Consider the following 26,957-nt stretch of genomic DNA (forward strand, 5'->3'; position numbering starts at 1 on the left):
AGTCAAATATTGTCATTCACATTTCTATATTACATCTAAATTCATTATTATAATTTACTTCTATATTATGTAGCTTATGCAAAGTGCAGTACTGTAGCTTATGCAAAGTGCAGTACTGCAGTTTATGCAAAGTGCAGTACTGTAGCTTATGCAAAGTGCAATACTGTAGTTTATGCAGTGTACTACTGTAGTTTATGCATAGTGCAGTACTGTAGTTTATGCATAGTGTACTACTGTAGTTTATGCATAGTGTACTACTGTAGTTTATGCATAGTGCAGTACTGTAGCTTATGCAAAGTGCAGTACTGTAGTTTATGCATAGTGTACTACTGTAGTTTATGCATAGTGCAGTACTGTAGCTTATGCAAAGTGCAGTACTGTAGTTTATGCATAGTGTACTACTGTAGTTTATGCATAGTGCACTACTGTAGTTTATGCATAGTGCACTACTGTAGTTTGTGCATAGTGCACTACTGTAGTTTATGCATAGTGCACTACTGTAGTTTATGCATAGTGCAGTACTGTAGTTTGTGTATAGTGTACTACTGTAGTTTGTGTATAGTGTACTACTGTAGTTTATGTATAGTGCACTACTGTAGTTTATGCATAATGAATGTCTGCCCCCTGTTGGTGAGTCAAATGATAGACCAAGTGCTGGGAGAAAAGGCACATGAAGCCATAACACTTGGGCATGTTCCCTTTTACAGTTGAAGGCTATTAAAGAAATGAGCAACGTATAATGTTCTTGGGGGAGAAATGTCGAACCCAGGCTACATAGCCAACTCACACCTCATTATGAATATATCAGACTGGAACCCAGGCTATATAGCCAACTCACAATTCATTATGAATATATCAGACTGGAACCCAGGCTACATAGCCAACTCACACCTCATTATGAATAGATCAGACTGGAACCCAGGCTATATAGCCAACTCACAATTCATTATGAATATATCAGACTGGAACCCAGGCTACATAGCCAACTCACACCTCATTATGAATATATCAGACTGGGACCCAGGCTATATATGGCCAACTCACACCTCATTAAGAATATATTATGGTTTTTGTATTCAACCATGCATACATACTAATTTAATAATTTAATTGTATTAAAATCATCCATTCAAGAAAAAGGGCACTTAACATGAATGCTTTATTCTAAATAATTATCTTTAAAAATGGAATACAAAAAAATATTTCAGCAACAACAAGAAAACATTGTAGACTCTAAAAAGTATAATCATTTTTATGCAGCAAATAGACAACCGTCAGACGTGGTAACATGTTAATTTCCTTGTAACACTAGCCCTAAACCAGAGCAATATATATGTAAATACATGGCTCTGCCCAAAACAAGTGCTGGCAACAGAACAATAACACTGGAAATGCCTAGCAGTAATACTGGAATAATCCATAGTTCTTCTGTCCTGGTCCTGCAGAGTTACAGTGTACTGTTCCAGCTCAACAGTGACTAACCGGATTCTACTAATCAGCTTGATTGGAGGTGTGTTAGTGCTAGGCGGGAACAAAAGCCTGCACAGCCTGTACTGTAGCTCTCCAGGGCCATTGTGAGGAACGCTGGTCTGCTATAACGTTAGTCCATCAATAGCTTAGTTAGCACTGAACACATTATAAACAAGTCTTACTCTAACACTGCATTAATGCAGCGTTTCCCAAACTCAGTCCTGGGGACCCCAAGAGATGTACATTTCAGGTTCTGCTCTAGGATGACACAGCTCATTCAAATAATCAAAGCTTGATGATTAGTTGATTATTTGAGTCAGTTGTGTAGTGCTAGGGCAAAACCCAAAACACTGCATTAATGCATTCTGCATAGAAACTGCATGTAGTCTCATGTGGTCTCTTTTGCATAGCCCTACATGATGATCTACCTGCAAAGTCTGTGCAAAACTTCACAACGATGTTTAACGTCAAATAAGCTTAAATCTAGTGCACTATTTATTATGTGAGATGCATGATACATAGTAGGCAGTGTTTTTCCTCAGGACTAGTAAGGCAGCGTAATGTTACTGTCATTCCTATACTGCTGTGCTATGCTACTGTTAATCCTGCTGTGCTCCAGTCTTCCCAACTGTACCAAGTACCAACCCTACCAAGTCTCTTCTCTCTCTGCTGGCACTAACAAGTCTCTCACTAAACTAACTCACCAACCTCTTCTTTTACCACAAACCCCAGTATCTGTCACCTCCAGGAGCTCTACTTATCACTACCTTCATTTCCGTTTTATTGAACTAGGCAAGTCAGTTAAGAACACATTCTTATTTACAATGACGGCCTAGGAACAGTGGGTTAACTGCCTTGTTCAGGGGCAGAACGACAGATTTTTTCTTTTCACTAGGCTATCTACTTTGGAAATAGAGAAGGAAAAGTGAGTCCAGTAGTCGCAACAAAACAGATTTAAAGTAGTAGCAGAGAAGTTGTTGTAGTTTTCAGGTTGTTTTCTAGGGAGTTGTAAGTTCTCAGGGTTGTAGAGAGTTGCAGATGTCAGAGGCAGCAAGTTGTAGGGAATTGTAGTTTCTCATGTTATGCCATAGGAGATTGTAGTTCTCAGAATGTGCTTTCCAATGTGTTGTACTTGTCTTTAAAGTTTTTGAGTTCCAGGAAGTGTTTTGGTCGTTTGGTGCGTTGCCCAGCTGACGGCAGGTATGTGACCTGGGAGGGGGGAGAGGGGGGGGTGGGCTCTGGGGTACTGGTCAAGTCTTTAGCTGCTAACTGGTGATGCTGGTCCAGACTGGTGGAACTGGAGTGGCTCTTCACACTGGGGAGAGAAGAATAACTACTCGTGTCAAACTTGAAAAACCTTCATTAAAACACATGAGTAGTGCTTAGATAAATGGCAGTGTGTCTATACTCACACAGAGGCCAGTTCGTTCAGGGCTTCCTTGTATTTGACAAACTCTGCTTCTCCAAACACCTTCAGACACAGAGAGACAGACAGGAGTCACGCACTATAGGCTAGAGGTCGACCGATTAATCGGAATGGGCGATTAATTAGGGCCGGTAACAAATCGGTAATCATGGCCGATTACATTGCACTTCACGAGGAGACTGGGTGGCAGGCTGACTACCTGTTATGCGAGTGCAGCAAGGAGCCAAAGTAAGGTGCTAGCTAACATTAAACTTATCTTATAAAAAACCATCAATCTTAACATTATAACTAGTTAACTACACATGGTTGATGATATTACTAGTTTATCTAGCTTGTCCTGCGTTGCATATAATCGATGCGGTGCCTGTTAATTTATCATTGAATCACAGCCTACTTCGTCAAACGGGTGATTTAACAAGCGCATTCACCGAAAAAGCATTGTTGTTGAACCAATGTGTAACAAACCATAAACATCGACGCCTTTCTTAAAATCAATACACAGAAGTATATATTTTTAAACCTCCTGCATATTTAGTTAATATTGCCTGCTAACATGAATTTCTTTTAACTAGGGAAATTGTGTCACTTCTCTTGCGTTCTGTGGAACAGAGTCAGGGTATATGCAGCAGATTGGGCCACCTGGCTCGTTGAGAACTGTAAAGACTATTTCTTCCTAACAAAGACTGCCAACTTCGCCAAACAGGGGATGATTTAACAAAAGCGCAATCGTTGCACGAATGTACCTATCCATAAACATCAATGCCTTTCTTAAAATCAATACACAGAAGTATATATTTTTAAAACTGCATATTTAGTTCAAAGAAATTCATGTTAGCAGGCAATATTAAACTAGGGAAATTGTGTCACTTGCGTTCATTGCACACAGAGTCAGGGTACATGCAGCAGTTTGGGCCGCCTGGCTCGTTGAGAACTAATTTGCCAGAATTTTACGTAATTATGAAATAATATTGAAGGTTGTACAATGTAACAGGAATATTTAGACTTATGAATGCCACCCGTTAGATAAAATACGAAACGGTTCCGTATTTCACTGAAAGAATAAACATTTTGTTTTCGGTTTTGACCATATTAATGACCTAAGGCTTGTATGTCTGTGTGTTATTATGTTATAATTAAGTCTATGATTTGATAGAGCAGTCTGACTGAGCGGTGGTAGGCACCAGCAGGCTCATAAGCATTCATTCAAACAGCACTTTTGTGCGTTTGCCAGCAGCTCTTCGCTGTGCTTCAAGCATTGCGCTGTTTATGACTTCAAGCCTATCAACTCTCGAGATTAGGCTGGTGTAACCGATGTGAAATGGCTAGCTAGTTAACGGGGTGCGCGCTAATAGCGTTTCAAACGTCACTCGCTCTGAAACTTGGAGTAGTTGTTCCCCTGCGGCTTTTGTGGAGTGATGGGTAACGATGCTTCGAGGGTGGCTGTTGTCGATGTGTTCCTGGTTCGAGCCCAGGTAGGGGCGAGGAGAGGGACGGAAGCTATACTGTTACAGTGGCAATACTAAAGTGCCTATGAGAACATCCAATAGTCAAAGGTATATGAAATACAAATGGTATAGAGAGAAATAGTCCTATAATACCTACAACCTAAAACTTCTTACCTGGGAATGTTGAACTCATGTTAAAAGGAACCACCAGCTTTCATATGTTCTCATGTTCTGAGCAAGGAACTTAAACGTTAGCTTTTTTACATGGCACATATTGCACTTTTACTTTCTTCTCCAACACTTTGTTTTTGCATTATTTAAACCAAATTGAACATAATATAATACATCAATAAAATCAATTTACTAAGTTAAAATAAAAGTGTTGTTTTTGTTCATTCAGTAGGGTTGTAATTGTCATTATTACAAATATATATATATAAATATCTGCCGATTAATCGGTATCGGCTTTTCTTTAGTCCTCCAATAATAAGTATCGCCGTTGAAAAATCATAATCGGTCGACCTCTAGTCCTAACTCATTTTTACAGATGCATTATAAGCTCAAAAATGACAATAACCGTGTCCATTTGCATGACAATTAATCATAACCCAAAATGCCTTTGTCATTACAACTCCAGTGTGTGTACAGTTCAGCTCGTCACTTAGCACATCCCTCGCCCTAAGACAGACATCCAAAGCATGCCATTGAAAAAGCCCCCCCGTCACTGTACATTAGTGCAGACGACCGTAACACGCACACACAGTCACACCCACACGCACCTCCTAATGGCCAAGTAGTGGTGAAGAGGTCCCAAAGCCAGCTACAAGTCAGGTGTTTCAGACAGAAGAGAACAGAAAGCCAGCTACAAGTCAGGTCTTTCAGACAGAAGAGAACAGAGAGCCAGCTACAAGTCAGGTGTTTCAGACAGAAGACAACAGAAACCCAGCTACAAGTCAGGTGTTTCAGACAGAAGAGAACAGAGAGCCAGCTACAAGTCAGGCCTTTCAGACAGAAGAGAACAGAGAGCCAGCTACAAGTCAGGTCTTTCAGACAGAAGAGAACAGAGAGCCAGCTACAAGTCAGGTCTTTCAGACAGAAGAGAACAGAGAGCCAGCTACAAGTCAGGTCTTTCAGACAGAAGAGAACAGAGAGCCAGCTACAAGTCAGGTCTTTCAGACAGAAGAGAACAGAGAGCCAGCTACAAGTCAGGTCTTTCAGACAGAAGAGAACAGAGAGCCAGCTACAAGTCAGGTCTTTCAGACAGAAGAGAACAGAGAGCCAGCTACAAGTCAGGTCTTTCAGACAGAAGAGAACAGAAAGCCAGCTACAAGTCAGGTCTTTCAGACAGAAGAGAACAGAAAACCAGCTACAAGTCAGGTCTTTCAGACAGAAGAGAACAGAGAGCCAGCTACAAGTCAGGTCTTTCAGACAGAAGAGAACAGAGAGCCAGCTACAAGTCAGGTCTTTCAGACAGAAGAGAACAGAGAGCCAGCTACAAGTCAGGTCTTTCAGACAGAAGAGAACAGAGAGCCAGCTACAAGTCAGGTCTTTCAGACAGAAGAGAACAGAGAGCCAGCTACAAGTCAGGTCTTTCAGACAGAAGAGAACAGAGAGCCAGCTACAAGTCAGGTCTTTCAGACAGAAGAGAACAGAAAGCCAGCTACAAGTCAGGTCTTTCAGACAGAAGAGAACAGAGAGCCAGCTACAAGTCAGGTCTTTCAGACAGAAGAGAACAGAGAGCCAGCTACAAGTCAGGTCTTTCAGACAGAAGAGAACAGAGAGCCAGCTACAAGTCAGGTCTTTCAGACAGAAGAGAACAGAGAGCCAGCTACAAGTCAGGTCTTTCAGACAGAAGAGAACAGAGAGCCAGCTACAAGTCAGGTCTTTCAGACAGAAGAGAACAGAGAGCCAGCTACAAGTCAGGTCTTTCAGACAGAAGAGAACAGAGAGCCAGCTACAAGTCAGGTCTTTCAGACAGAAGAGAACAGAGAGCCAGCTACAAGTCAGGTCTTTCAGACAGAAGAGAACAGAGAGCCAGCTACAAGTCAGGTCTTTCAGACAGAAGAGAACAGAGAGCCAGCTACAAGTCAGGTCTTTCAGACAGAAGAGAACAGAGAGCCAGCTACAAGTCAGGTCTTTCAGACAGAAGAGAACAGAGAGCCAGCTACAAGTCAGGTCTTTCAGACAGAAGAGAACAGAAAGCCAGCTACAAGTCAGGTCTTTCAGACAGAAGAGAACAGAGAGCCAGCTACAAGTCAGGTCTTTCAGACAGAAGAGAACAGAGAGCCAGCTACAAGTCAGGTCTTTCAGACAGAAGAGAACAGAGAGCCAGCTACAAGTCAGGTCTTTCAGACAGAAGAGAACAGAGAGCCAGCTACAAGTCAGGTCTTTCAGACAGAAGAGAACAGAGAGCCAGCTACAAGTCAGGTCTTTCAGACAGAAGAGAACAGAGAGCCAGCTACAAGTCAGGTCTTTCAGACAGAAGAGAACAGAGAGCCAGCTACAAGTCAGGTCTTTCAGACAGAAGAGAACAGAGAGCCAGCTACAAGTCAGGTCTTTCAGACAGAAGAGAACAGAGAGCCAGCTACAAGTCAGGTCTTTCAGACAGAGGACAACAGCAAGCCAGAAAGCAAACACTTTGTTTTTGCATTATTTAAACCAAATTCAACATGTTTCATTATTTATTTGAGGCTAAATTGATTTTATTGATGTATTATATAAAGTTAAAATAAGTGTTCATTCAGTATTGTTGTAATTGTCATTATTACAAATGAATTAAGTAATTTAAAATAAAATAAAATTGGCCGATTAATCGGTATCTGCTTTTTTTTGGGCCTCCAATAATCGGTATCGGCGTTGAAAAATCATATTCGTTCGACCTCTACTATAGACCACTCAGTACTGAGATGTCACAATGTCATGTGGAGACACAGGCATCTTTCTCTCCCCCAGATAAAATAAAGAGAGACACACACTGACCCCGGTGCCGTGGCGAGCGTTGTGGTAGCCCTCCAGCAGTGTGTCTATGAGGGAACTACGGCTGCTGCAGAACAGGGAATGGGAACTCCTCAGATCTAGAAGCCAGGCGCGGAATCTCCTCCCTGTCACAGCTGTGGGAGTCCCTCCCAACTCACTGAACGGAATATCTGACAGGAGATGAGAAGATGTTTTATGATCAAATTGGAGTTATGGATCTATAGGTCGAAGGCCACTGATTTATAAGGTAGTACAGTAGGTGAAGAGGATGTGCAGCATTATAAACTGGGTGGTTCGAGCCCTGCATGCTGATTGGCTGAAAGCCGTGGTATACCACAGGTATGACAAAACATGTATTTTTACTGTTCTAATTACATTGGTAACCAGTTTATAATAGCAATAGGGCACCTCGGGGGTTTGTGGTATATGGCCAATATACCACGGCTAAGGGTTGTATCCATGCACTTTGCGTCATGCAGAAGAACAGCAATAATTGCTTCAGTATACCATAGTTACTACATAATGCCCCAGCAGGGGGTGCTGTTGGACTGGGATGATGACAGTGAGATGTACAGGCCAGGGTGAAACAGCAGGAGAAGACTTACCAGAGTCTCTTATGGCATCTAGTGCCCTCATTCTGTATAGGTAGTCATAGCAACCTGCAAAACACATACATAGATCATATTTTTTTAGTTTACAGAGGGCTACTGTAGCTGTAGATTGGGTAGAAAAGATATCTACATGATGTGTGGGTATGTGTTCTCTCACCGCCACTCTGTAGTCTGTCGTCCTGTTCAGACAGCAGGCGTGGCTCAAAGCGGATCTCCTGAACCTTGGACAGACCAGAGTCTATCTCCTGTCTCAGCTCCTAAAGGACACAGGAAGTAGAGAAAATTAACACGTGTATAGAAAAGTTACGTTAAAAATAAGTCAGACTGAGTGTGTGTGTGTCTTACCTTTGGAGCGTTGTGGCCCAAGGGTACATGTGGTCCTCTACGAGACTTCATGGCGAAGCGCATTATCTGCCTCTTCACAAAGATGAACAGCAGCACAAACACCTGGAGACACAGACCTCTGTACATTAGAGACATCAATCTATCCAGAGGAGTATGTCCTAGAAGAGACATCAACCTATCCAGGGGAGTATGTCCTAGAAGAGACATCAACCTATCCAGGGGAGTATGTCCTAGAAGAGACATCAACCTATCCAGGGGAGTATGTCCTAGAAGAGACATCAACCTATCCAGGGGAGTATGTCCTAGAAGAGACATCAACCTATCCAGAGGAGTATGTCCTAGAAGAGACATCAACCTATCCAGAGGAGTATGTCCTAGAAGAGACATCAACCTATCCAGAGGAGTATGTCCTAGAAGAGACATCAACCTATCCAGAGGAGTATGTCCTAGAAGAGACATCAACCTATCCAGAGGAGTATGTCCTAGAAGAGACATCAACCTATCCAGAGGAGTATGTCCTAGAAGAGACATCAACCTATCCAGAGGAGTATGTCCTAGAAGAGACATCAACCTATCCAGAGGAGTATGTCCTAGAAGAGACATCAACCTATCCAGAGGAGTATGTTCTAGAAGAGACATCAACCTATCCAGAGGAGTATGTTCTAGAAGAGACATCAACCTATCCAGAGGAGTATGTTCTAGAAGGGGGTGACACAATATAGAATTTGACAAGGCAAGATATACACTGAACAAAAATATAAATGCAACATGTAAAATGTTGGTCCCATGTTTCATGAGCTGATATAAAATACCACAAATGTTCCATAAGCACAAAAATAATTGTGTACAAATTTGTTTACAACCCTGTTAGTGAGCATTTCTCCTTTCCCAATATAATCCATCCACCTGACAGGTGTGGCATATCAAGAAGCTGATTAAACAGCATGATCATTACAGTTGCACCTTGTGCTGGGGACAATAAAAGGCCACTCCAAAATGTGCCATTTTGTCACACAACACAATGCCACAGGTGTCAAGTTGAGGGAGCGTGAAATTGGCATGCTGACTGCAGGATTGTCCACTAGAGCTGTTGCCAGATATTGTAATGTTAATTTCTCTACCATGAGCCATTTCCAACGTCTTTTTGGCAGTAACTTCCACTTCCAATTTGGCAGTAAGTCCAACCGGCCTCACAACCGCAGACCACCTGGAAGGTGTTGTGTGGGCCAGCGGTTTGCTGATGTCAACGTTGTGAATAGACTGCCCCATGGTGGCAGTGGGGTTATGGTATGAGCAGGCATCCTTTTTTATTTATTTTATTTATTTAACTAGGCAAGTCAAATTCTTATTTACAATGACAGCCTAGGATCAGTGGGTTAACTGCCTTGTTCAGGTGCAGAACGACAGATTTTTACCTTGTCAGCTCGGGGATTAGATCTAGCAACCTTTCGGTTACTGGCCCAACGTTCTAACCACGGACAATGAACACAATCGCATTATATTGAATGCACAGCGATACCGTGACAAGATCCTGAGGCCCATTTTTGTGTCATTCATCCACCACCATCACCTCATGTTTTAGCATGATAATGCACAGCACCATGTAGCAAGGATCTGAACACAAATCCTGCAGGCTAAGCATGTCCCAGTTCTTCCATGGCCTGCATACTCACCAGACATGTCACCATGTTTGGATGTCCTGGATCGATGTGTACGATAACATGTCCCAGTTCTTCCATGGCCTGCATACTCACCAGACATGTCACCATGTTTGGATGTCCTGGATCGATGTGTACGATAACATGTCCCAGTTCTTCCATGGCCTGCACACTCACCAGACATGTCACCATGTTTGGATGTTCTGGATCGATGTGTACGATAACATGTCCCAGTTCTTCCATGGCCTGCATACTCACCAGACATGTCACCATGTTTGGATGTTCTGGATCGATGTGTACGATAACATGTCCCAGTTCTTCCATGGCCTGCACACTCACCAGACATGTCACCATGTTTGGATGCTCTGGATCGATGTGTACGATAACATGTCCCAGTTCTTCCATGGCCTGCATACTCACCAGACATGTCACCATGTTTGGATGGTCTGGATCGATGTGTACGATAACATGTCCCAGTTCTTCCATGGCCTGCACACTCACCAGACATGTCACCATGTTTGGATGTTCTGGATCGATGTGTACGATAACATGTCCCAGTTCTTCCATGGCCTGCATACTCACCAGACATGTCACCATGTTTGGATGCTCTGGATCGATGTGTACGATAACATGTCCCAGTTCTTCCATGGCCTGCATACTCACCAGACATGTCACTATGTTTGGATGTTCTGGATCGATGTGTACGATAACATTCAGAGCATCCAAACATGTTTGGATGCTCTGGATCGATGTGTACGATAACATGTCCCAGTTCTTCCATGGCCTGCATACTCACCAGACATGTCACCATGTTTGGATGCTCTGAATCGATGTGTACGATAACGTGTTTCAGTTGCCGCCAATATCCTGCAACTTCGTTCAGCCATTGAAGTGAAGTGGGACAACATTCCAAAGGCCACAATCAACAGTGTCGCTCTGCATGAGGCAAATGGTGGTCACATCAGATACTGACTGGTTTTCTGATCCACGCCCCTACATTTTTTTAAAGGTATTTGTGACCAACAGATGTATATCTGTATTCCGAGTCATGTGAAATCCATAGATTAGGGCCTATTGAATGTATTTAAATGGACTGATTTCCATATATGAACTGGAACTCAGTCAAATCATTGAAATGGTTGCGTTTATATTTTTGTTCAGCACTGACACAGCTTGCATGTACTGTAACAGGGTGGAGGGGCAGTAAGTCAACTACAGTAATCATATGATTTGTAACTGTCATCTTATTGGTCCCTTTGAATTATTGTTTGTTATGATTAGTTGCAGGTATCACTCTGGAGAATGCACTTCCACTTGGGGGTATTCATTAGTCGGATTCCGTTGCAAAACGTTTTGAACCTAAAATCTCACGTAAACCCTGTCCACAATAGATACATTCTTAGTTCACCCAAATTACAAAATTACATTTTGGTGTCAATACCCTGTAAGCAACTTATGGTATGACAATGCTTTAGTTAAGTTTCCCTTGCACTGTTTCCAAATGCATTTGTGACATAAATCCCATTTAGCATGTTCAAATCATCTATAAGTGACTTCAGAATCAATTTGAGATAGTTTCAGATGATGCGCAAAAAAATCGGTCCCATGACTTGAATGGGGTTTGTGCCACAAATACTAAAAGGTTAGCATTTGGAAACAAAACCAAAGCAAGGGAAAGAAAACCAAGGCGTGGATTGCTGTCATACCTTACAGGGTAAGGAAACCAATGTGTCATTTTGTAATTTGTGTGAATTATCCCTTTAATAAAAGCTAGCTATATTTTACTGTGTTGTTGGGTACAAGTGCCCAGTTCGTCCTCATTGCCTGTTTTTTGTTACACCTGTTTTTTTATTACACCTTGATTGACACTTCTGCTGTGTTGCCTGTCTCTATACTGTAGCTAGCAAGCTAATTCCATTACACAGGAGTCCTGAGAAACGCAACAGCTAGCTAGTTTTGTCAAGCATTCTTTATATTAAGGAAAAACACGAGAACACATTCATTTAAGACTTACCAGACTTCCGTAGGCCATAACAAGCACTACGTTGACGCTGGAGAGAGGAGAATCGGACCTCATGTTGAAAGTCTTCGTCAAAAGCTAAACTAGCGTAGAATCAACAGAACTCACTCATAGTTCCTTTCAGAATGTACACGATTGACTGTAACATTAATGATCAAATCTCGGTTAATCCATTGGAAAATATGTAACAACGAAGCGTTGACACTTCCCTGTTGTTGATATCGTTTGTTGACATCCGGGATTGTCACGTGATCTACTCCCTGCCTTCTGGTTTCGATGACGTAGCCGTAGCCGACAAAGGTCCTTCACCGCCACCTGCTGTTCGACACCCCACGAAACACAGGCGCTCCTCTCCAATGAGTGAGTAGCAACCTCTATAGTGGTCTCCATTCTCTACGAACCAGTTAGTCGGTGAGAAACAAGAACAGTATTACAATCTTCTCATGTGCCATGAACTGTTTAATGTCATTTGCAACTGCTAATTTGATAGGCCTGTAGTAAGCCTAATATTGCCTTTGTAAAGAGTTTATGGATATCTTATCCTCTGAAGCCTACGGGAAATACTAGGAATCTGTCAGTTCTCTATGAAGGCAATGTGAGTTGGTTGATGATTTACGATCCTATTTGTCCCAATAAACAGAGAAGCCATTCTTCTTGAGGAGACTGCGGTGGGAGGCTGAAAATATGTCTGGAGTTGCAGATGTGAACATTGGGATCTTTCCCTCACATAGCCAGTCCAGTGCTACTCTGTCCAGCAAAGATCTTCATTTACATTTTATATAGCACTAATAAAGCTGTACATGGGTGGAAACAGAAACTCTCCTCATCCATTACCAACGTGTAGCACCCATCTGATTTCTCTGACTCAACAGTGTTTCCCCTATTGAATATTGCTTGGCTGGGTGGGAAATCTCTCAAAGCAAAACCCCCGGGCCTCTGACACCAAAACATTCCATTACAGCTAATGCTTTAGGGTGGTCAACAGAGATGGTGCCTAGCCTATACAAACATTGAACTGTCAAGCAAGCAAACCATTTATCTGAATTGGCATCTCCTGAAACTGAACTGTTTCTGCGTAAACATTATATTTTTCTCTTTTTTGTTTTTCTGTGATATATAAGGTGACAAGTAAGTTTGCCTATGTGTTGTCATTGCATGGACTTTGGTCATTCATGATATAGATATAGGCTAATGTCACCATTCCATAGTCCATGATATCTTGGGGAGACTTTGAGATTGGCTCATTTGGCTGATACTGTATCTGCACGCATCCACGAGCCATCTGTCTGTACACTGTGACAGTCTAGTCATCTATAACCCAAACCACTACCCTGCTTCTGTTATGCTACTGGCTGACTGCCCCTGGCTGACTGCCCCTGGCTGACTGCCCCTGGCTGACTGCTACTGGCTGACTGCCCCTGGCTGACTGCCCCTGGCTGACTGCTACTGGCTGACTGCCCCTGGCTGACTGCTCTTGGCTGACTGCTACTGGCTGACTGCCACTGGCTGACTGCTACTGGCTGACTGCCACTGGCTGACTGCTACTGGCTGACTGCCACTGGCTGACTGCCACTGGCTCACTGCTCTTGGTTGACTGCTACTGGCTGACTGTCTGCTACTGGTGGATTTAAGGGGTGATGGCTGTAACTTGTTGCTTCACTAGAGTTGCACAAACACATGTAAGTATTGTACCTTTCTTATTACAGATTATACAGAAATGTTACAATGTTGTATGTCACATGATCCGAATACAACAGGTACCGTGAAATACAACACCTTACCGTGAAATGCTTACCTTCAAGCCCTTAACCAACAATTCAGATTTTTAAGTAAGCAAGAAAATATTTGCTATATATATATATATATCATTAAAAAATAACAACAACAAGGCTATATACAGGGGGTGCCAGTACTGAGTCAATGTGCGAGGGTACAGGTTAGTCGAGGTAATTGAGGAAACATGTACATGTAGGTAGGGGTAAAGTGACTGCATAGATACTAACAGCAAGCAGCAGCAGCCTAAAAAAGGGGGTCAATGAAAATAGTCTGAGTAGCCATTTGATTTACTGTTTAGCAGTCTCATGGCTTGGGGATAGAAGCTGTTATTAAGGAGACTTTTGGACTTTGAATTGATGCTCCAGTACCACTTGCCATGCGGTAGCAGAGAGAACAGTCTATGACTTCGGTGGTTAGAGTCTTTGACAATTTTTAGGGCCTTCCTCCTACACTGCCTGGTATATTTTTTTATTTAACTAGGCAAGAACAAATTCTTATTTTACAATGATGGCCTACCCCGGCCAATCCCTCCCCTAATCTAATAGTGCGTCATATGGGACTCCCGATCACAGCCAGTTGTGATACAGCCCGGGATCGAACCAGGGTCTGTAGTGATGCCTCTAACACTGAGATGCAGTGCCTTAGACTGCTGGATGGCAGAAAGATTAGCTACCCACTACCCTCTGTAGAGCCTTGCGGTTGGATGCCGAGCAGTTGCCATACCAAGCGATGATGCAACTAGTCAGGATGCTCTCGATGGTGCAGCTGTAGAACTTTTTGAGGATCTGAGGACTCATGCCAAATCTTATGTCTCCTGAATATATGAGTGAGTTAGTGAGCTGAGTAAGACAGTGACTGAGTGAGACAGTGACTGAGTGAGACAGTGACTGAGTGAGACAGTGACTGAGTGAGACAGTGACTGAGTGAGACAGTGACTGATTGAGTGAATGTCTGCTCGCCCGCCTGCCTCTGTTTGTGTCTGTTTATATTCCCATGCAGTATAAACCAGTGTGGTTGTTCAGCTGCCCTCTCAGACCACATTCTGCTACTGAGAATAAACCATGCTGCCTTCACAGCCTTGGCAGTCTGAAACATCTAGAGGAAACAGAGGAATACTGCTAACGAGACAGTGGTCATGAAGGAGGAATACTGCTAACGAGACAGTGGTCATGAAGGAGGAATACTGCTAACGAGACAGTGGTCATAAAGGAGGAATACTGCTAACGAGACAGTGGTCATGAAGGAGGAATACTGCTAACGAGACAGTGGTCATAAAGGAGGAATACTGCTAACGAGACAGTGTTCATGAAGGAGGAATACTGCTAACGAGACAGTGGTCATGAAGGAGGAATACTGCTAACGAGACAGTGGTCATAAAGGAAAGGAGACAAGGAAATGATGCTGTTAGGGACACAGCACACTGTATGTGTAAATTAAGGTGTGATACTGATGTCTCTACCGGTGGTGTGATGCTTCTTTGTTCCCTCAGGAAGGAAGTCTCTCAGCTCACGCTTCAGACGACAGAGCAGAGCGGAACTGCTACAAGTCTGAGGTAAATGTTTTTTAACCCTAATTTTAAAGTCATTTTCAACCTTTTCATATATTTCTTATAATGCAGATATTGTCCTGTCTAGATCTTCCCTGTTTGAGGGCATCAACATGACACTGAACACACTGACAGACATATAATCAATATGTGGGAGTACCTTTAGACCTATTGACCTGTGCTATTGATAAGTTGATGTTATTTATCTCAGTCAGAGCCCTGAACTGGCCAACCCTCACATTGCCCCAAGACTCTCTCTGTCTTACCTATCTTTTAAAAGTAACTCCCCTGGGGAAAAGCAGTGTTGAAAGTATAGGCTCATATGAGCTGTGTGGAGGTCTCCAAATGCAAGCCTTTGTTGATTCCCCATTACACAGGTAACCCGACTCAGCTTGGTCTCCACTCATGTAATCTAACATTCTCACTCTGTACAGTTAGAGTTATACATCCCAATGTTGCTTCACCTGGAAAGGTTACCTAGGGTGGGCTGAGAAGGATTAGGCTCTCTCTTGCTCTCTCCCTTTCCCTCTTTCTCTCTTTTCTTCTCTCAGTTTCACATCATTATCAGAACCCTGTCCCTTCTTCCTCTGGCTGTGGTGATGTCACAGCAGGAGACAGAGAGATTGATTTTGATATGGCTGTTTGGTGTGTGTGTGTGTGTGTGTGGGTGTGTGTGGGTGGGTGGGTGTGTGTGTGTGTGGGTGGGTGTGTGTGTGTTGTACAGCGTCACATCTCATGTAGCGTAGTTGTAAATCTACTGACTGACTTCAGGGTCAACTGATCAATACAAAATGGCAGCATGTGTTTGTACTGTATGTGTGTGTGGAAGGGGATGATACATATGCATGTGTACATACAGTATACGTGTGTGTGCGTGGTCAGAAGGTGACACACTGAGCGAGTCTGGAATGCCGTCCTGTGAGCAAGAAGGAAGGAGGGAGTAACAATGGAAGGGGGAGGAGAGAGAGAGGGGGGGGGGTAAACCAGTGGGGTAGGTTTGTGTTGCTGTATAGATACATAATGCAAAGATGACAGAGAACACACAGAGAGAGTGAGCTGGGAGAGGGAGCTGGGAGGAGGATGAGGATGATGGTAACAGTACTCTCTCCCACTACTACCCCAAAACACAGCTTCTGATTGGATTAGCTTGGACTCCTAAGTTTCTCTGAGGGTAAGGTGTGTTTCTGTGTCTTTGTTTAATTTGGCTTTAGAGGGAATGGGGCCATGTTGTTACCAACGGATACACAGGTGGGAGGCTTTGTGAGCTGGGAGAACAGGTGTTTCTGTAAACTGACACGGGGACTTACCTGAGTCAAAAAAAGAACTGGTACACACATAGAAAAACACACATTACCATCTTAATGGAATTAATACACTCTCATGGATTTAGTCTTCTTGTTGATAGATGTTATTTATTCATTTTTTGTGATCTTCAAACTTACTGATATTATGATGTAGCTTAGTTGTACTGTGATGTTTTCAGCTGTTTGCTTTTGGCTAGGTTGGTGACAGTTATTCTGTTCACTGATATGACAGCAGTCTGCACCCATTAGACAGTTAGCTTTGCATAACACCCCAGAGATGAAATATTTGACAGTGGGAGGTTATATGTCAATCTGTAGGTGAATGACTGAATAACAAGTCAAGAACCCATAACTGAAGGGATGCTTCACTCTAACGTTCACTGGTTGTGAGTACTGTAGTAGATAGTGAGTAAACTATCTTGTACTGAGTAGGGTATCTTGTACTGAGTAGAGTATCTTGTACTGAGTAGAGTATCTTGTACTGAGTAGAGTATCTTGTACTGAGTAGAGTATCTTGTACTGAGTAGAGTATCTTGCACTGAGTAGAATATCTTGTAGAAAAAAAGGTGCTATCTAGAACCAAAAAGGGTTGTCCACATAGGAAAACCTTTGGATAACCTTTTTTGGTTCCAGGTAGAACCCTTTTGGTTCCAGTGAGAACCCTTTTGGTTCCAGGTAGAACACTTTTGGGTTCCATGTAGAACCCTATGTAACCCTTTCTACAGAGGGTTCTACATGGAACCCAAAAGGTTTATACCTGGAACCAAAAAGTGTTATTCTATGGGGACAGCTGAAGAACCCTTTTGGAACCCTTTTTCTAAGAGTGTACTGAGTATAGTATCTTGTACTGACAGTAGAGTAACTTGTACTGACAGTAGAGTATATTGTACTGACAGTAGAGTATCTTGTACTGACAGTAGAGTAACTTGTACTGACAGTAGAGTAACTTGTACTGACAGTAGAGTAACTTGTACTGACAGTAGAGTAACTTGTACTGACAGTAGAGTAACTTGTACTGACAGTAGAGTAACTTGTACTGACAGTAGAGTAACTTGTATTGACAGTAGGGTATCTTGTGCTAGTGTAACCGATGTGAAATGGCTAGCTAGTTAGCGGTGGTGCGCACTAATAGCGTTTCAATCGGTGACGTCACTCGCTTTGAGACCTTGAAGTAGTGGTTCCCCTTGCTCTGCAAGGGCAGCGGCTTTTGTGGCGCGATGGGTAACGATGCTTCGTGGGTGTCAGTTGTTGATGTGTGCAGAGGGTCCCTGGTTCGAGCCCAGGTTGGGGTGAGGAGTGGGACGGAAGCTATACTGTTACACTGAGAGTAAGGTATCTTGTGCTGAGAGTAGGGTATCTTGTACTGAGACCTACTCTCAGAAAAAACTCTAGACCACCTTTACTCCACAAACAGAGATGCATACAAAGCTCTCCCTCACCCTCCATTTGGCAAATATGTCCATAATTCTATCCTCCTGATTCCTGCTTACAAGCAAAAACTAAAGCAGGAAGTACCAGTGACTCACTCAATACGGAAGTGGTCAAATGAAGCGGATGCTACGCTACAGGACTGTTTTGCTAGCATATACTGGACTATGTTCCGAGATTCATCCAATGACACATTGAGGAGTATACCACCTCAGTCATCGGCTTCATCAATAAGTGCATCGACAACGTCATCCCCACATTGACTGTACGTACATATCCATCCATGGATTACAGGCAACATCCGCACTGAGCTAAAGGCGAGAGATGCCGCTTTCAAGGAGTGCCACTAATCCGGATGCCTATAAGAAATCCGGCTATGCCCTCAAACAAACCATCAAACAAGCAAAGTGTCTATACAGAATTTAGATTGAGTCCTACTACACCGGCTATGACGCTCGTCAGATGTGGCAGGGCTTAAAAACTATTATGGACTACAAAGGGAAACCCAGACGCGAGCCTACCAGATGAGCTAAATCCCTTTTATGCTCGCTTCGAGGCAAGCAACACTGAAGCATGTACGAGAGCACCAGCTGTTCTAGATGACTGTGTGATAACGCTCTCTGTAGCCGATGTGAGCAAGACCTTAAACAGGTCAACATTCACAAGGCCGCGGAGCCAGATGGATTACCAGGACATGTACTCAAAGCATGCTGTACCAACTGACAAGTGTCTTCACTGACATTTTCAACCTCTCCCTGACTGAGTCTGTAATACCTACATGTTTCAAGCAGACCACCATAGTCCCTGTGCCCAAGGAAGTGAAGGTAACCTGCCTAAATGATTACCGCCCCGTAGCACTCACGTCGGTAACCATGAAGTGCTTTGAAAGGCTGATCTTGACTCACGTCAACAGCATCCTCCCGGAAACCCTAGACTCACTCCAATTTGCATACCACCCCAACAGATCCACAGATGACGCGATCTCAATCACACTCCACACTGCCCTTTCCCACCTGGACCAAATGAACACCTACATGAGAATGCTATTCATTGACTACAGCTCAGTGTTCAACACCATAGTGCCTACGAAGCTCATCAATAAGCTAAGGACCCTGGGACTAAACACCTCCCTCTGCAACTGGATCCTGGACTTCCTGACGGGCCGCCTCCAGGTGGTAAGGGTAGGCATCAACATGTCTGTCACTCTGATTCTCAACACTAGGGTCCCTCAGGGGTGTGTACTTAGTCCCCTCCTGTACTCCCTGTTCACCCACGACTGCGTGGCCAAACACGACACCAACACCATCATTAAGTTTGCTGACGACACAACAGTGGTAGGCCTGATCACCGACAATGATGAGACAGCCTCCAGGGAGGGGGTCAGAGAACTGTCAGTGTGGTGCCAGGACAACAACCTCTTCCTCAGTGTGAGCAAGACTAAGGAGCTGATCGTGGACTACAGGAAAAGGCGGGCTGAATAGGCCCCCATTAACATTAACGGGGCTGTAGTGGAGCGGGTCGAGAGTTTCAAGTTCCTTGGTGTCCACATCACCAACGATTTATCATGGTCAAAACACACCAAGACAGTTGTGAAGAGGGCACGACAAAACCTTTTCCCCCTCAAAAAATATTTGTCATGGGTCCCCAGGTCCTCAAAACGTTCTACAGCTGCACCATCGAGAGCATTCTGACCGGTTGCATCACTGCCTAGTATGGCAACTGCTCGGCATCTGACCGTAAGACGCTACAGAGGTTAATGCGTACGGCCCAGTACATAACAGGACCTATATAATAGGCGGTGTCAGAGGAAAGCCCATAAAATTGTCAGAGACTCCAGTCACCCAAGTCATAGACTGTTTTCTCTACTATCGCACGGCAAGTGGTACCGGAGCGCCAAGTCTAGGACCAAAAGGCTCCTTAACAGCTTCTACCCCCGAATCATAAGACTGCTGGACAACTAATCAAATGGCCTCCGAACTATTTACATTGACCCCCCCCCTCCATTTGTTTTGTACACTGCTGCTACTCGCTGTTCATTATCTATGCATAGTCACTTCACCCCTACCTACATGTACAAATGACCTCTAACCTGTACCCCCACACACTGACACGGTACCAGTACCCCCTGTATATAGCCTCTTTATTTTTTTAAACTTTCGTTTATTTCGGAAATATTTTCTTAACTCGTCTTGAACTGCACTGTTGGTTAAAGGCTTGTAAGTAAGCATTTCACGGTAAAGTCTACACTTGTTGTATTTGGCACATGTGACAAATAAATGTGACAAATAAAGTATGATTTGATACCCATCTTGTACTGACGGTAAATAGATTAGTAAATAAACTGGTGGTTCAGTAGGTTGGAACATGCCGATTGCAACACCAGAGTTGAGGGTCTAATTCCCACACGGGCCCCCATATACTGAGTGGCTTTGTATAGAAGTCCATCACCATGCTATTGTTCTAACAGCAGGTCAACAGTACCCTGTGGTGGTGACAGTGTAGATATCAGTAGCTCCATCTGAACGCAGTGCCCATACAAACTGCATGGAAAGCAGTTTCACTCAGTTCCGCTTCTGTTACAATCTTATCTGATCACATTCAACTCTGTTTGACTGAGCCCTTTGTGGAGCACTTTGAATCTCTGTCTGTGTTTTGATTGTTTTATTTGACGAGAGAGAGCATGTATATGTGTGTGTGTGTGTGTGTGTGTGTGCGAGAGAGAACCAGAGAGAGAGCATGTATATGTGTGTGTGTGTGCGAGAGAGAACCAGAGAGAGAAAGAAGGAAAGAGAGAGATTAGGCTGTATCTGTGTAATACATTGTTTCCTAGTGTCAGAGTGGATTGTTGTCTGATTTGTTTTTCCAGTTTGATTTTAGGTTGTCACCTGTCCAGTCGACCCAGGACATGTTTCTAGTGTAAACAGCTGTTAGGACATACCCATTCAAGTGACGTGTTTAGGTGGTGAGTGTGTGTGTGGAGAGGGAGACCTCTATGTGAATGGACTCATTGAGTCAGTATGAGGGGAATGTATGGAAGGCAGCAGAGTTTCACTGATGAGGTAACCTCACTTCACTGAGATGGTAGTTGGATGGATACTTACTATAGAGTTTGGAATGTCCTGTTTTTCAACTGAATAGTTTTTTTCATTTGTTTTTTTGTTGTTGTTGACACTTTCATTTCTTTATATATCTCTCTTTTTCTGTATTTTTTCTTCTTTCTATCTCTCTGTCTCTTTCTGTCATTTCCATTCCTCCCTAATCTGGCTACTGTGTGCTACTAACTGTACTGTATCATTACATTTGACCATAGTGTCCAGAATACCATTACCTCAGCATTCCTAACCATTTCATTTCAAAGATGGAATTTTCTCAGCAAAAATATGCAATGTTTTTCATATGTAAATATAACAAAACATAACATTTGACATATGATATATTTCTTTATGTTTATAGTGTTCTGAGGCTTGTGTGTGACCGCTCACCCAGGAAAACTTCACTGCTGAGGACCTCTGTTTGACTACTGGAGCCGACACCACAGAGAGGAATGGACAGAGAGGGAGGGAAGTAGAACTAACAATCATCTGAGTGTGTGGGAGACAGAAATGCAGAGAATCTTCATGGATGGAATCTCAAACCTGTGGATATACAAGTGAGTGTCTGTTGATATCTGGAGCCCCAAACATGAGAAGATTGCAGTTCAACCACTCTGACATTTCTGCTGGGGCAGACAAACACCTTTCCTACCAGGCCTGTGCTGCTACCAGGCCTGTGCTGCTGTCGAAGACTTCTGTGATGATTTTGACCAGTGGTTAAACTCTGCAAAAAGGATTACTGGGATTCTTAAACTGTCACCTTTTACTACATACTACGTTTGGAATAATTCAACTCGCACTGGACCCATTCCCCAGTGAGGGGAAATACACAACAGGCTCCACAATGGCCACCGGACAGTTGAGACAGAATGGTGGTGTGAGGGACGTGATCCCAGAGGATGGCAGTGACAGGGGAGGAAACTGTGGCATTGCAGGGAAGTTGGCTGGAGACCGGGGCAGGACAGAGTGGAGAAGGCTAAACCTACCCAAAAGAAGTAAGAGTTTAGACTGGAGTGGAAATGGGGCTAGCCCTGGCGAGGGGCTCAGAACTGGGCTGCCGAGGTTTTCTGGGAACCTAGGGGGGTCCACACTTAAACGAGCAGAGAGTTTGGAGAGGAGGGGGGCAGGAGAAAGCAATGTGTTGTTCAGGGTGAAGGCCTTTAACTCAGTTGGTCCAGGGGAAGTGATGAGCCCCGTTGGGGGGTCAGGGCGTTCCGTTGGTGAAGTGGTGTCCCCTGTGGGTCTAGCGTATGTGGCTATATCTCTGGAGAGGGCCAGTGGGGGCCAGTCCCTCCCCACCAGACTGAGTTCTAGTCCTGGTCCTGGGTCTGGAACCAGAAAACCAGCGGGTGGATCTCTTGGATCCTCCAGGGGTCAGAGTATCTGGGACCGGATACAGAAGCTCTATGGGTCTACTGGAACTGATAAAGCTACTAACAGAGATGAGGATGTGAAGGACTCAACCAGAACCAAGCGTCTCTCAGCACCGGTAGGAGACTGGTCTCTATTGGAGAGGGATGGGGGGGATACAGCAGCCAATCGCAGGAAGTCCACCACAGACTCTGTCTTTGTCTCCCCCCTCTCCTCCCCCTTTTCCTCCCCCCTCAGTGGATTATCCAGGGGGGAGAGGAATGGCCTGCTCTCACACACACCCCTAGTAGAACAGAACACCACACACACACCCCTGGTAGAACAGAACACCACACACACTACACACACACCACAGAGACATCAGAATAGTGCAGTCAAGGTGTCTGGTTTGAGCCCCTCACTGTCTCCAGTGTCAGGGTGTACCACACCCACACTCTCATACAAACCCTCACACACACCCTTAGTGGTGTTGTCATCAGTGTGCATTAGGGACCCCTCACTATCCCCTCCATTAGAAGACAAACAGGAGAGAGGGGAAAAGGAGGTGACAAACACTGTGGGCAAAAAGAGTGGAAGTAGTGAAGACAGCGAAAAGGAGAGAGTAAGGGTGGGGAGCATGGCTCAGGAAAAAGAGAAATGGACTGATGTCGAAGGAAAAGGACACAAGAAAAAGGAGAAGCGAGGGAGAGATAACGCTGAAGTCTTTCTCCCCCAGCACAGACTATCAGTGACACCCACCAGGGACTCTCAGCCTACCACAACGTCCGGAGTAGGGGTCACCACAGGGTCAAACCCCCTCCTGACCAATCAGCTTAATGGGAAAACGGACACCTATGACAGGAGCAAGACCCCTGGTAGAGGCGTGGCCAGGGAACAGAGCCTGTCAGAAGATGTGTTTGAAGCCAACACCCCACAGAGGATAACATTACAGAACACAGAAAATACCAAGTTACCTGGGAAACTGGTAGTGCCCTCTGCAGCCAGTGTGAGGAACAAGATCCACCAGTTTGAAGCTCTGACACAGACATCTCAGGTCCCAGTGCCCAACTACCTGAAGCCCAGACGGGCTTTCTCTGTCCCAGAGCAGCTCAGTGAGTCTGGAGAGGGGGTCAGGAAGAGTGGGTTGGATAGACAGGTACGCGGGGTAGGGGGAGTATGGGAGAGAGGGAGAGGAGGAAGAGAGGGAGGGATTGTAATTATGGATGGGGGGAGAGGACGAGGAGAAGGGGTAAGGAAGAGTGTGCCAGATAAAGCACTTGTTGGAGGGAGAGGAGGTGAGGTAGTGAGAGAAGAGAGGAAGGCTGATAGAGGGTGGGTGCTGAGGTCTATGTCAGTCGATGAGGTGAGGCTGGGGAGCAGGGAGAGAGGGGGAGTAGGGGAGAGAGGGAGAGTAGGGGAGAGCGGGGGAGTGGGGGAGAGTGGGGGAGTGGGGGAGATGGGCAGAGTAGGTTATAGAGGTTTAGTACGGGGAGTGGGGGAGACAGGGGGAGTGGGGGAGAATGCTGTTGGCTCTGGTACGTTTTCCAACCTCAAGGGTAAACTAGACATCCCTCTGAATGGCAAAACCACCAGAGACACTCTGAGAGACTTTTCCATTGATGAGCCAGACCTCCCCAATCACACAGTCACACCCCAGGACTGGAGTAGGAGAGGCACCAACACAAAGACTACTACAGTCACTGGCAAGGATACTTCATCCTCCCAGCTGTCTAACTCTGTGAACAACTCCAATGACGTTCTAGGTGGCCCTGACCAGTCTAGGAGGCCTCACTGTAGAGACTCACCTAACCTGCCATCTCCAGTGAGTGATGACGACAAGACACCCACCAACACCCCCCAGAACTCCCCCTTCCACCCCCAGAACACACCCCCCACCTCCCCACACCTCCCCACTACTTCCCTGCAGCCTAAACACCAACAGGGTGTAGATTCAGGCCTGGCTGACCTAAAGAACCGTCCAGTCTCCACACACACAGCCCAGGGTAGGGTCACTACTGACCCTGCTATCCCAGTCTCACACTCTGGCCTGGGGAGGGATTCCCTGTCCCTTCCCCTCACCTCCTCCTCCCCCAGCAGCCTACCCCTCCTCCCCACTCTGGCTCGATGGAAGTCAGAGGAGGGGGGATGGAGTGATGAGGATACTGATGATGAAGGTACAGAGAAGGACGAGGACTCCACCTACGACTCAGACTCTGCTGAATCCTCGGTGACCGTCACCAGCGCCATGAGCCAATCACATCGCAGGAGTTTCTCTCTCAGGTGGGTCACTTCTGTTTTCAACTGATGATGAAAATACTACGCTAACACAACAAGCACCATGTTTAAAAGTCAATTAACAGCTAGAAAGGTGGGATTATTGTCAGGCTACCTGTTACTTGTTTTTATCTAATCATTCAACTTTATCTTTGAGTTTATTCCCCCACTATGTCTCTCTCTCAGTCTGGCAGAGCTGTGTAACTTCGGAGAGGTGGACTATGATCCCCAGTCTTCCTCTGACAGTGAGTTGTGGCCGTCCAGCCGGTCAGCCAGCCGGTCAGCCAGCCTATCGTCTGACGTGTCGGCATTGTCCTGTGTGTCTGTCCTGGGCAGTGATGAGCTGAACCGCCTGCTGGACGACGTAAAGGGCCTGGGGGACACAATGCTGCAGGTACCACAACTATCTTCACTATACCAGACTAAACAACCAGCTAAAACATTACGTAAAGAGCCTGGGGGACACAACGCTGCAGGTACTACAACTATCTTCACTATACCAGACTAAACAACCAGCTAAAACATTACATTAGTGTTATTCCATTCGTATTAGCATTAATAATAGCATCAGTATTTGTCAATGCTCAACTGCCATCTTGTGCTGTTGCTGTTCTATCCCCCTCACTCTCTCTCCCCGCTCTATAGAACTATGAGGATGTCCAGGTGGTGGTTCTCCATAAGGATGTTGGTGTGGGACTGGGCTTCACCATGGCAGGAGGAGTGGACCAGAACAAACCTGTCATTGTGAGTACTACTCAACTAGTACCAATGCTTCCATGTTTCTGTGACCGACTCAGGTCGCCCACACAATTCAAGACCACATTAGCCCACTGATCTAAAGCCTAGGCATCATGTTCTTTCACTTCCTGGTCTACTCTGACCTCTGGTGTTTGTCTTCCAGGTCCATAAGGTGTTCCCGGCAGGGGTGGCTGCTAAGGAGGGATCCATCCAGGAGGGAGACAAGGTCCTGTCAATCAACGGCACAGCGCTGTGTGGCTCCTCCCACTGGGAGGTGCTGAGGACGCTAAGGAGGGCACGGACTCAGGGGATGGGCGTGGTTGTCTTGAGGAGAGGGGGGGTAACAGACCCCCGTAAAGGAAGAACAGTGACTGACAGTCGAGGAGGGACACAGACAGAGCCTGCTAACACTGGTGAGATGGATCAGCTGGTTGGTCAATTGCAATAGCACTTTTTACAACTGTGGTAAAAGTTATCTAAAGCAGAACAACATTGATCAATGTTCCAAAGTAATTTCACAGCTTCTCTCTTCTCACCCTGAACCTGTTGTTTTTCCACAGCTTCTCTCTTCTCACCCTGAACCTGTTGTTTTTCCACAGCTTCTCTCTTCTCACCCTGAACCTGTTGTTTTTCCACAGCTTCTCTCTTCTCACCCTGAACCTGTTGTTTTTCCACAGCTTCTCTCTTCTCACCCTGAACCTGTTGTTTTTCCACAGCTTCTCTCTTCTCACCCTGAACCTATTGTTTTGACAGAGAATGTAGGCAAATGTGCGTGTGGGAGTCATTTTGACCGTGTGTGTGTGTGTCCTGTGTGTCAGGTCAGAGGGTGTGTGTGAGGCTGGAGAAGCGCAGCAGAGACCTGGGCTTCAGTCTGGAGGGAGGAGTGGGTTCCAGCCTGGGAGACAAACCCCTCACTGTACAGAAACTCTTCCTAGGTGAGAGGTCAACCTACCTCCAAAATATAATAGTATTAATGAACGTTACTTGATCATCTTTTTTATTCCTATTGCTGTTTCCTCCCTATTGAAAAAATGATGTATTCTGTTTTCATGTTATCATCTTGTGTATATATTCTGTTGTCATGTTATCATCTTGTGTATATATTCTGTTGTCATGTTATCATCTGGTGTATATATTCTGTTGTCATGTTATCATCTTGTGTATATATTCTATTTTCATGTATTTTCAAGAGGACTATAATGGAAATAAGTTTAACTTTTTTGTCATCCTCGATGATTTAAAAACTGCAATAATGCATTGTGTCCACACATATTGTGTTTTTAAATGGCCAAATAAATCAAATACACTTACTGTTTATCACCACATGGTAGAGGAGCTGACCTTTCTATTGAGGTCATTCAAATGAATGTCTCTTTAGTCAGCAGAAACACGTGTCAAACTCCAAGCTCAGACCATTGGTTTGATAAATCTGTCTGATAAAGATATCATGGTCAACATCTACTAACAATAAGCCCCTCTTCTCTTTCAGGTGGTCCAG

General features: G+C 44.6%; 2 protein-coding genes across 6 annotated transcripts in view; one reads left to right on the forward strand and one right to left on the reverse strand.

Moving 5' to 3' along the window:
- Positions 1-1,140: 1,140 nt before the first annotated feature.
- On the reverse strand, positions 1,141-12,235 carry LOC109901778 (uncharacterized protein C1orf43). Of its 4 annotated transcripts, none has more exons than XM_031787451.1 (7): positions 11,946-12,235; positions 8,274-8,375; positions 8,086-8,185; positions 7,923-7,976; positions 7,321-7,487; positions 2,883-2,941; positions 1,141-2,785 (listed from the first exon to the last, which is right to left on the reverse strand). In XM_031787451.1, exons 1-7 carry the CDS (start codon positions 12,006-12,008, stop codon positions 2,575-2,577), a joined length of 756 nt encoding a protein of 251 aa, XP_031643311.1. In that variant the 5' UTR covers positions 12,009-12,235; the 3' UTR covers positions 1,141-2,574. The 4 variants fall into 4 exon arrangements, with proteins under 4 accessions (XP_031643311.1, XP_031643310.1, XP_031643314.1 ...); XM_031787450.1 differs by having other exon boundaries at positions 1,141-2,803; XM_031787454.1 differs by lacking the exon at positions 11,946-12,235 and adding an exon at positions 8,597-8,917 and having other exon boundaries at positions 1,141-2,803.
- Positions 12,236-14,712: 2,477 nt separating this feature from the next.
- The window catches only part of LOC116353153 (uncharacterized), a 12,839-nt gene continuing 594 nt past the window's right edge, over positions 14,713-26,957 (forward strand). The window contains exons 1-7 of one of the 2 annotated variants that reach the window (XM_031787456.1): positions 14,713-15,279; positions 21,459-24,727; positions 24,908-25,115; positions 25,367-25,465; positions 25,623-25,872; positions 26,278-26,394; positions 26,949-26,957. The exon at positions 26,949-26,957 is cut by the window's right edge and continues 594 nt beyond it. In XM_031787456.1, coding sequence (XP_031643316.1) covers positions 21,942-24,727; positions 24,908-25,115; positions 25,367-25,465; positions 25,623-25,872; positions 26,278-26,394; positions 26,949-26,957 — 3,469 coding nt within the window. In that variant the 5' untranslated portion in view covers positions 14,713-15,279; positions 21,459-21,941. Of the gene's footprint in view, positions 15,280-16,291; positions 16,445-21,458; positions 24,728-24,907; positions 25,116-25,366; positions 25,466-25,622; positions 25,873-26,277; positions 26,395-26,948 lie in introns of those variants that run through there. The other variant, XM_031787455.1, reaches the window with a different exon arrangement.

The sequence above is a fragment of the Oncorhynchus kisutch genome, linkage group LG13 (genome assembly GCF_002021735.2).
Source record: "Oncorhynchus kisutch isolate 150728-3 linkage group LG13, Okis_V2, whole genome shotgun sequence".
Taxonomy (NCBI): domain Eukaryota; kingdom Metazoa; phylum Chordata; class Actinopteri; order Salmoniformes; family Salmonidae; genus Oncorhynchus; species Oncorhynchus kisutch.

What these genes read in the sequence shown, in the direction of transcription:
- LOC109901778 (XM_031787450.1), bottom strand. Translation starts at nt 12,008, where the DNA reads ATGAGGTCCGATTCTCCTCTCTCCAGCGTCAACGTAGTGCTTGTTATG. An exon ending in CGACAGACTACAGAGTGGCG is followed by an intron (nt 7,977 to 8,085) that starts GTGAGAGAACAC and finishes TGTGTTTTGCAG; the next exon opens with GTTGCTATGACTACCTATAC. An exon ending in ACGCTCGCCACGGCACCGGG is followed by an intron (nt 2,942 to 7,320) that starts GTCAGTGTGTGT and finishes CTGTGTCTGAAG; the next exon opens with GTGTTTGGAGAAGCAGAGTT.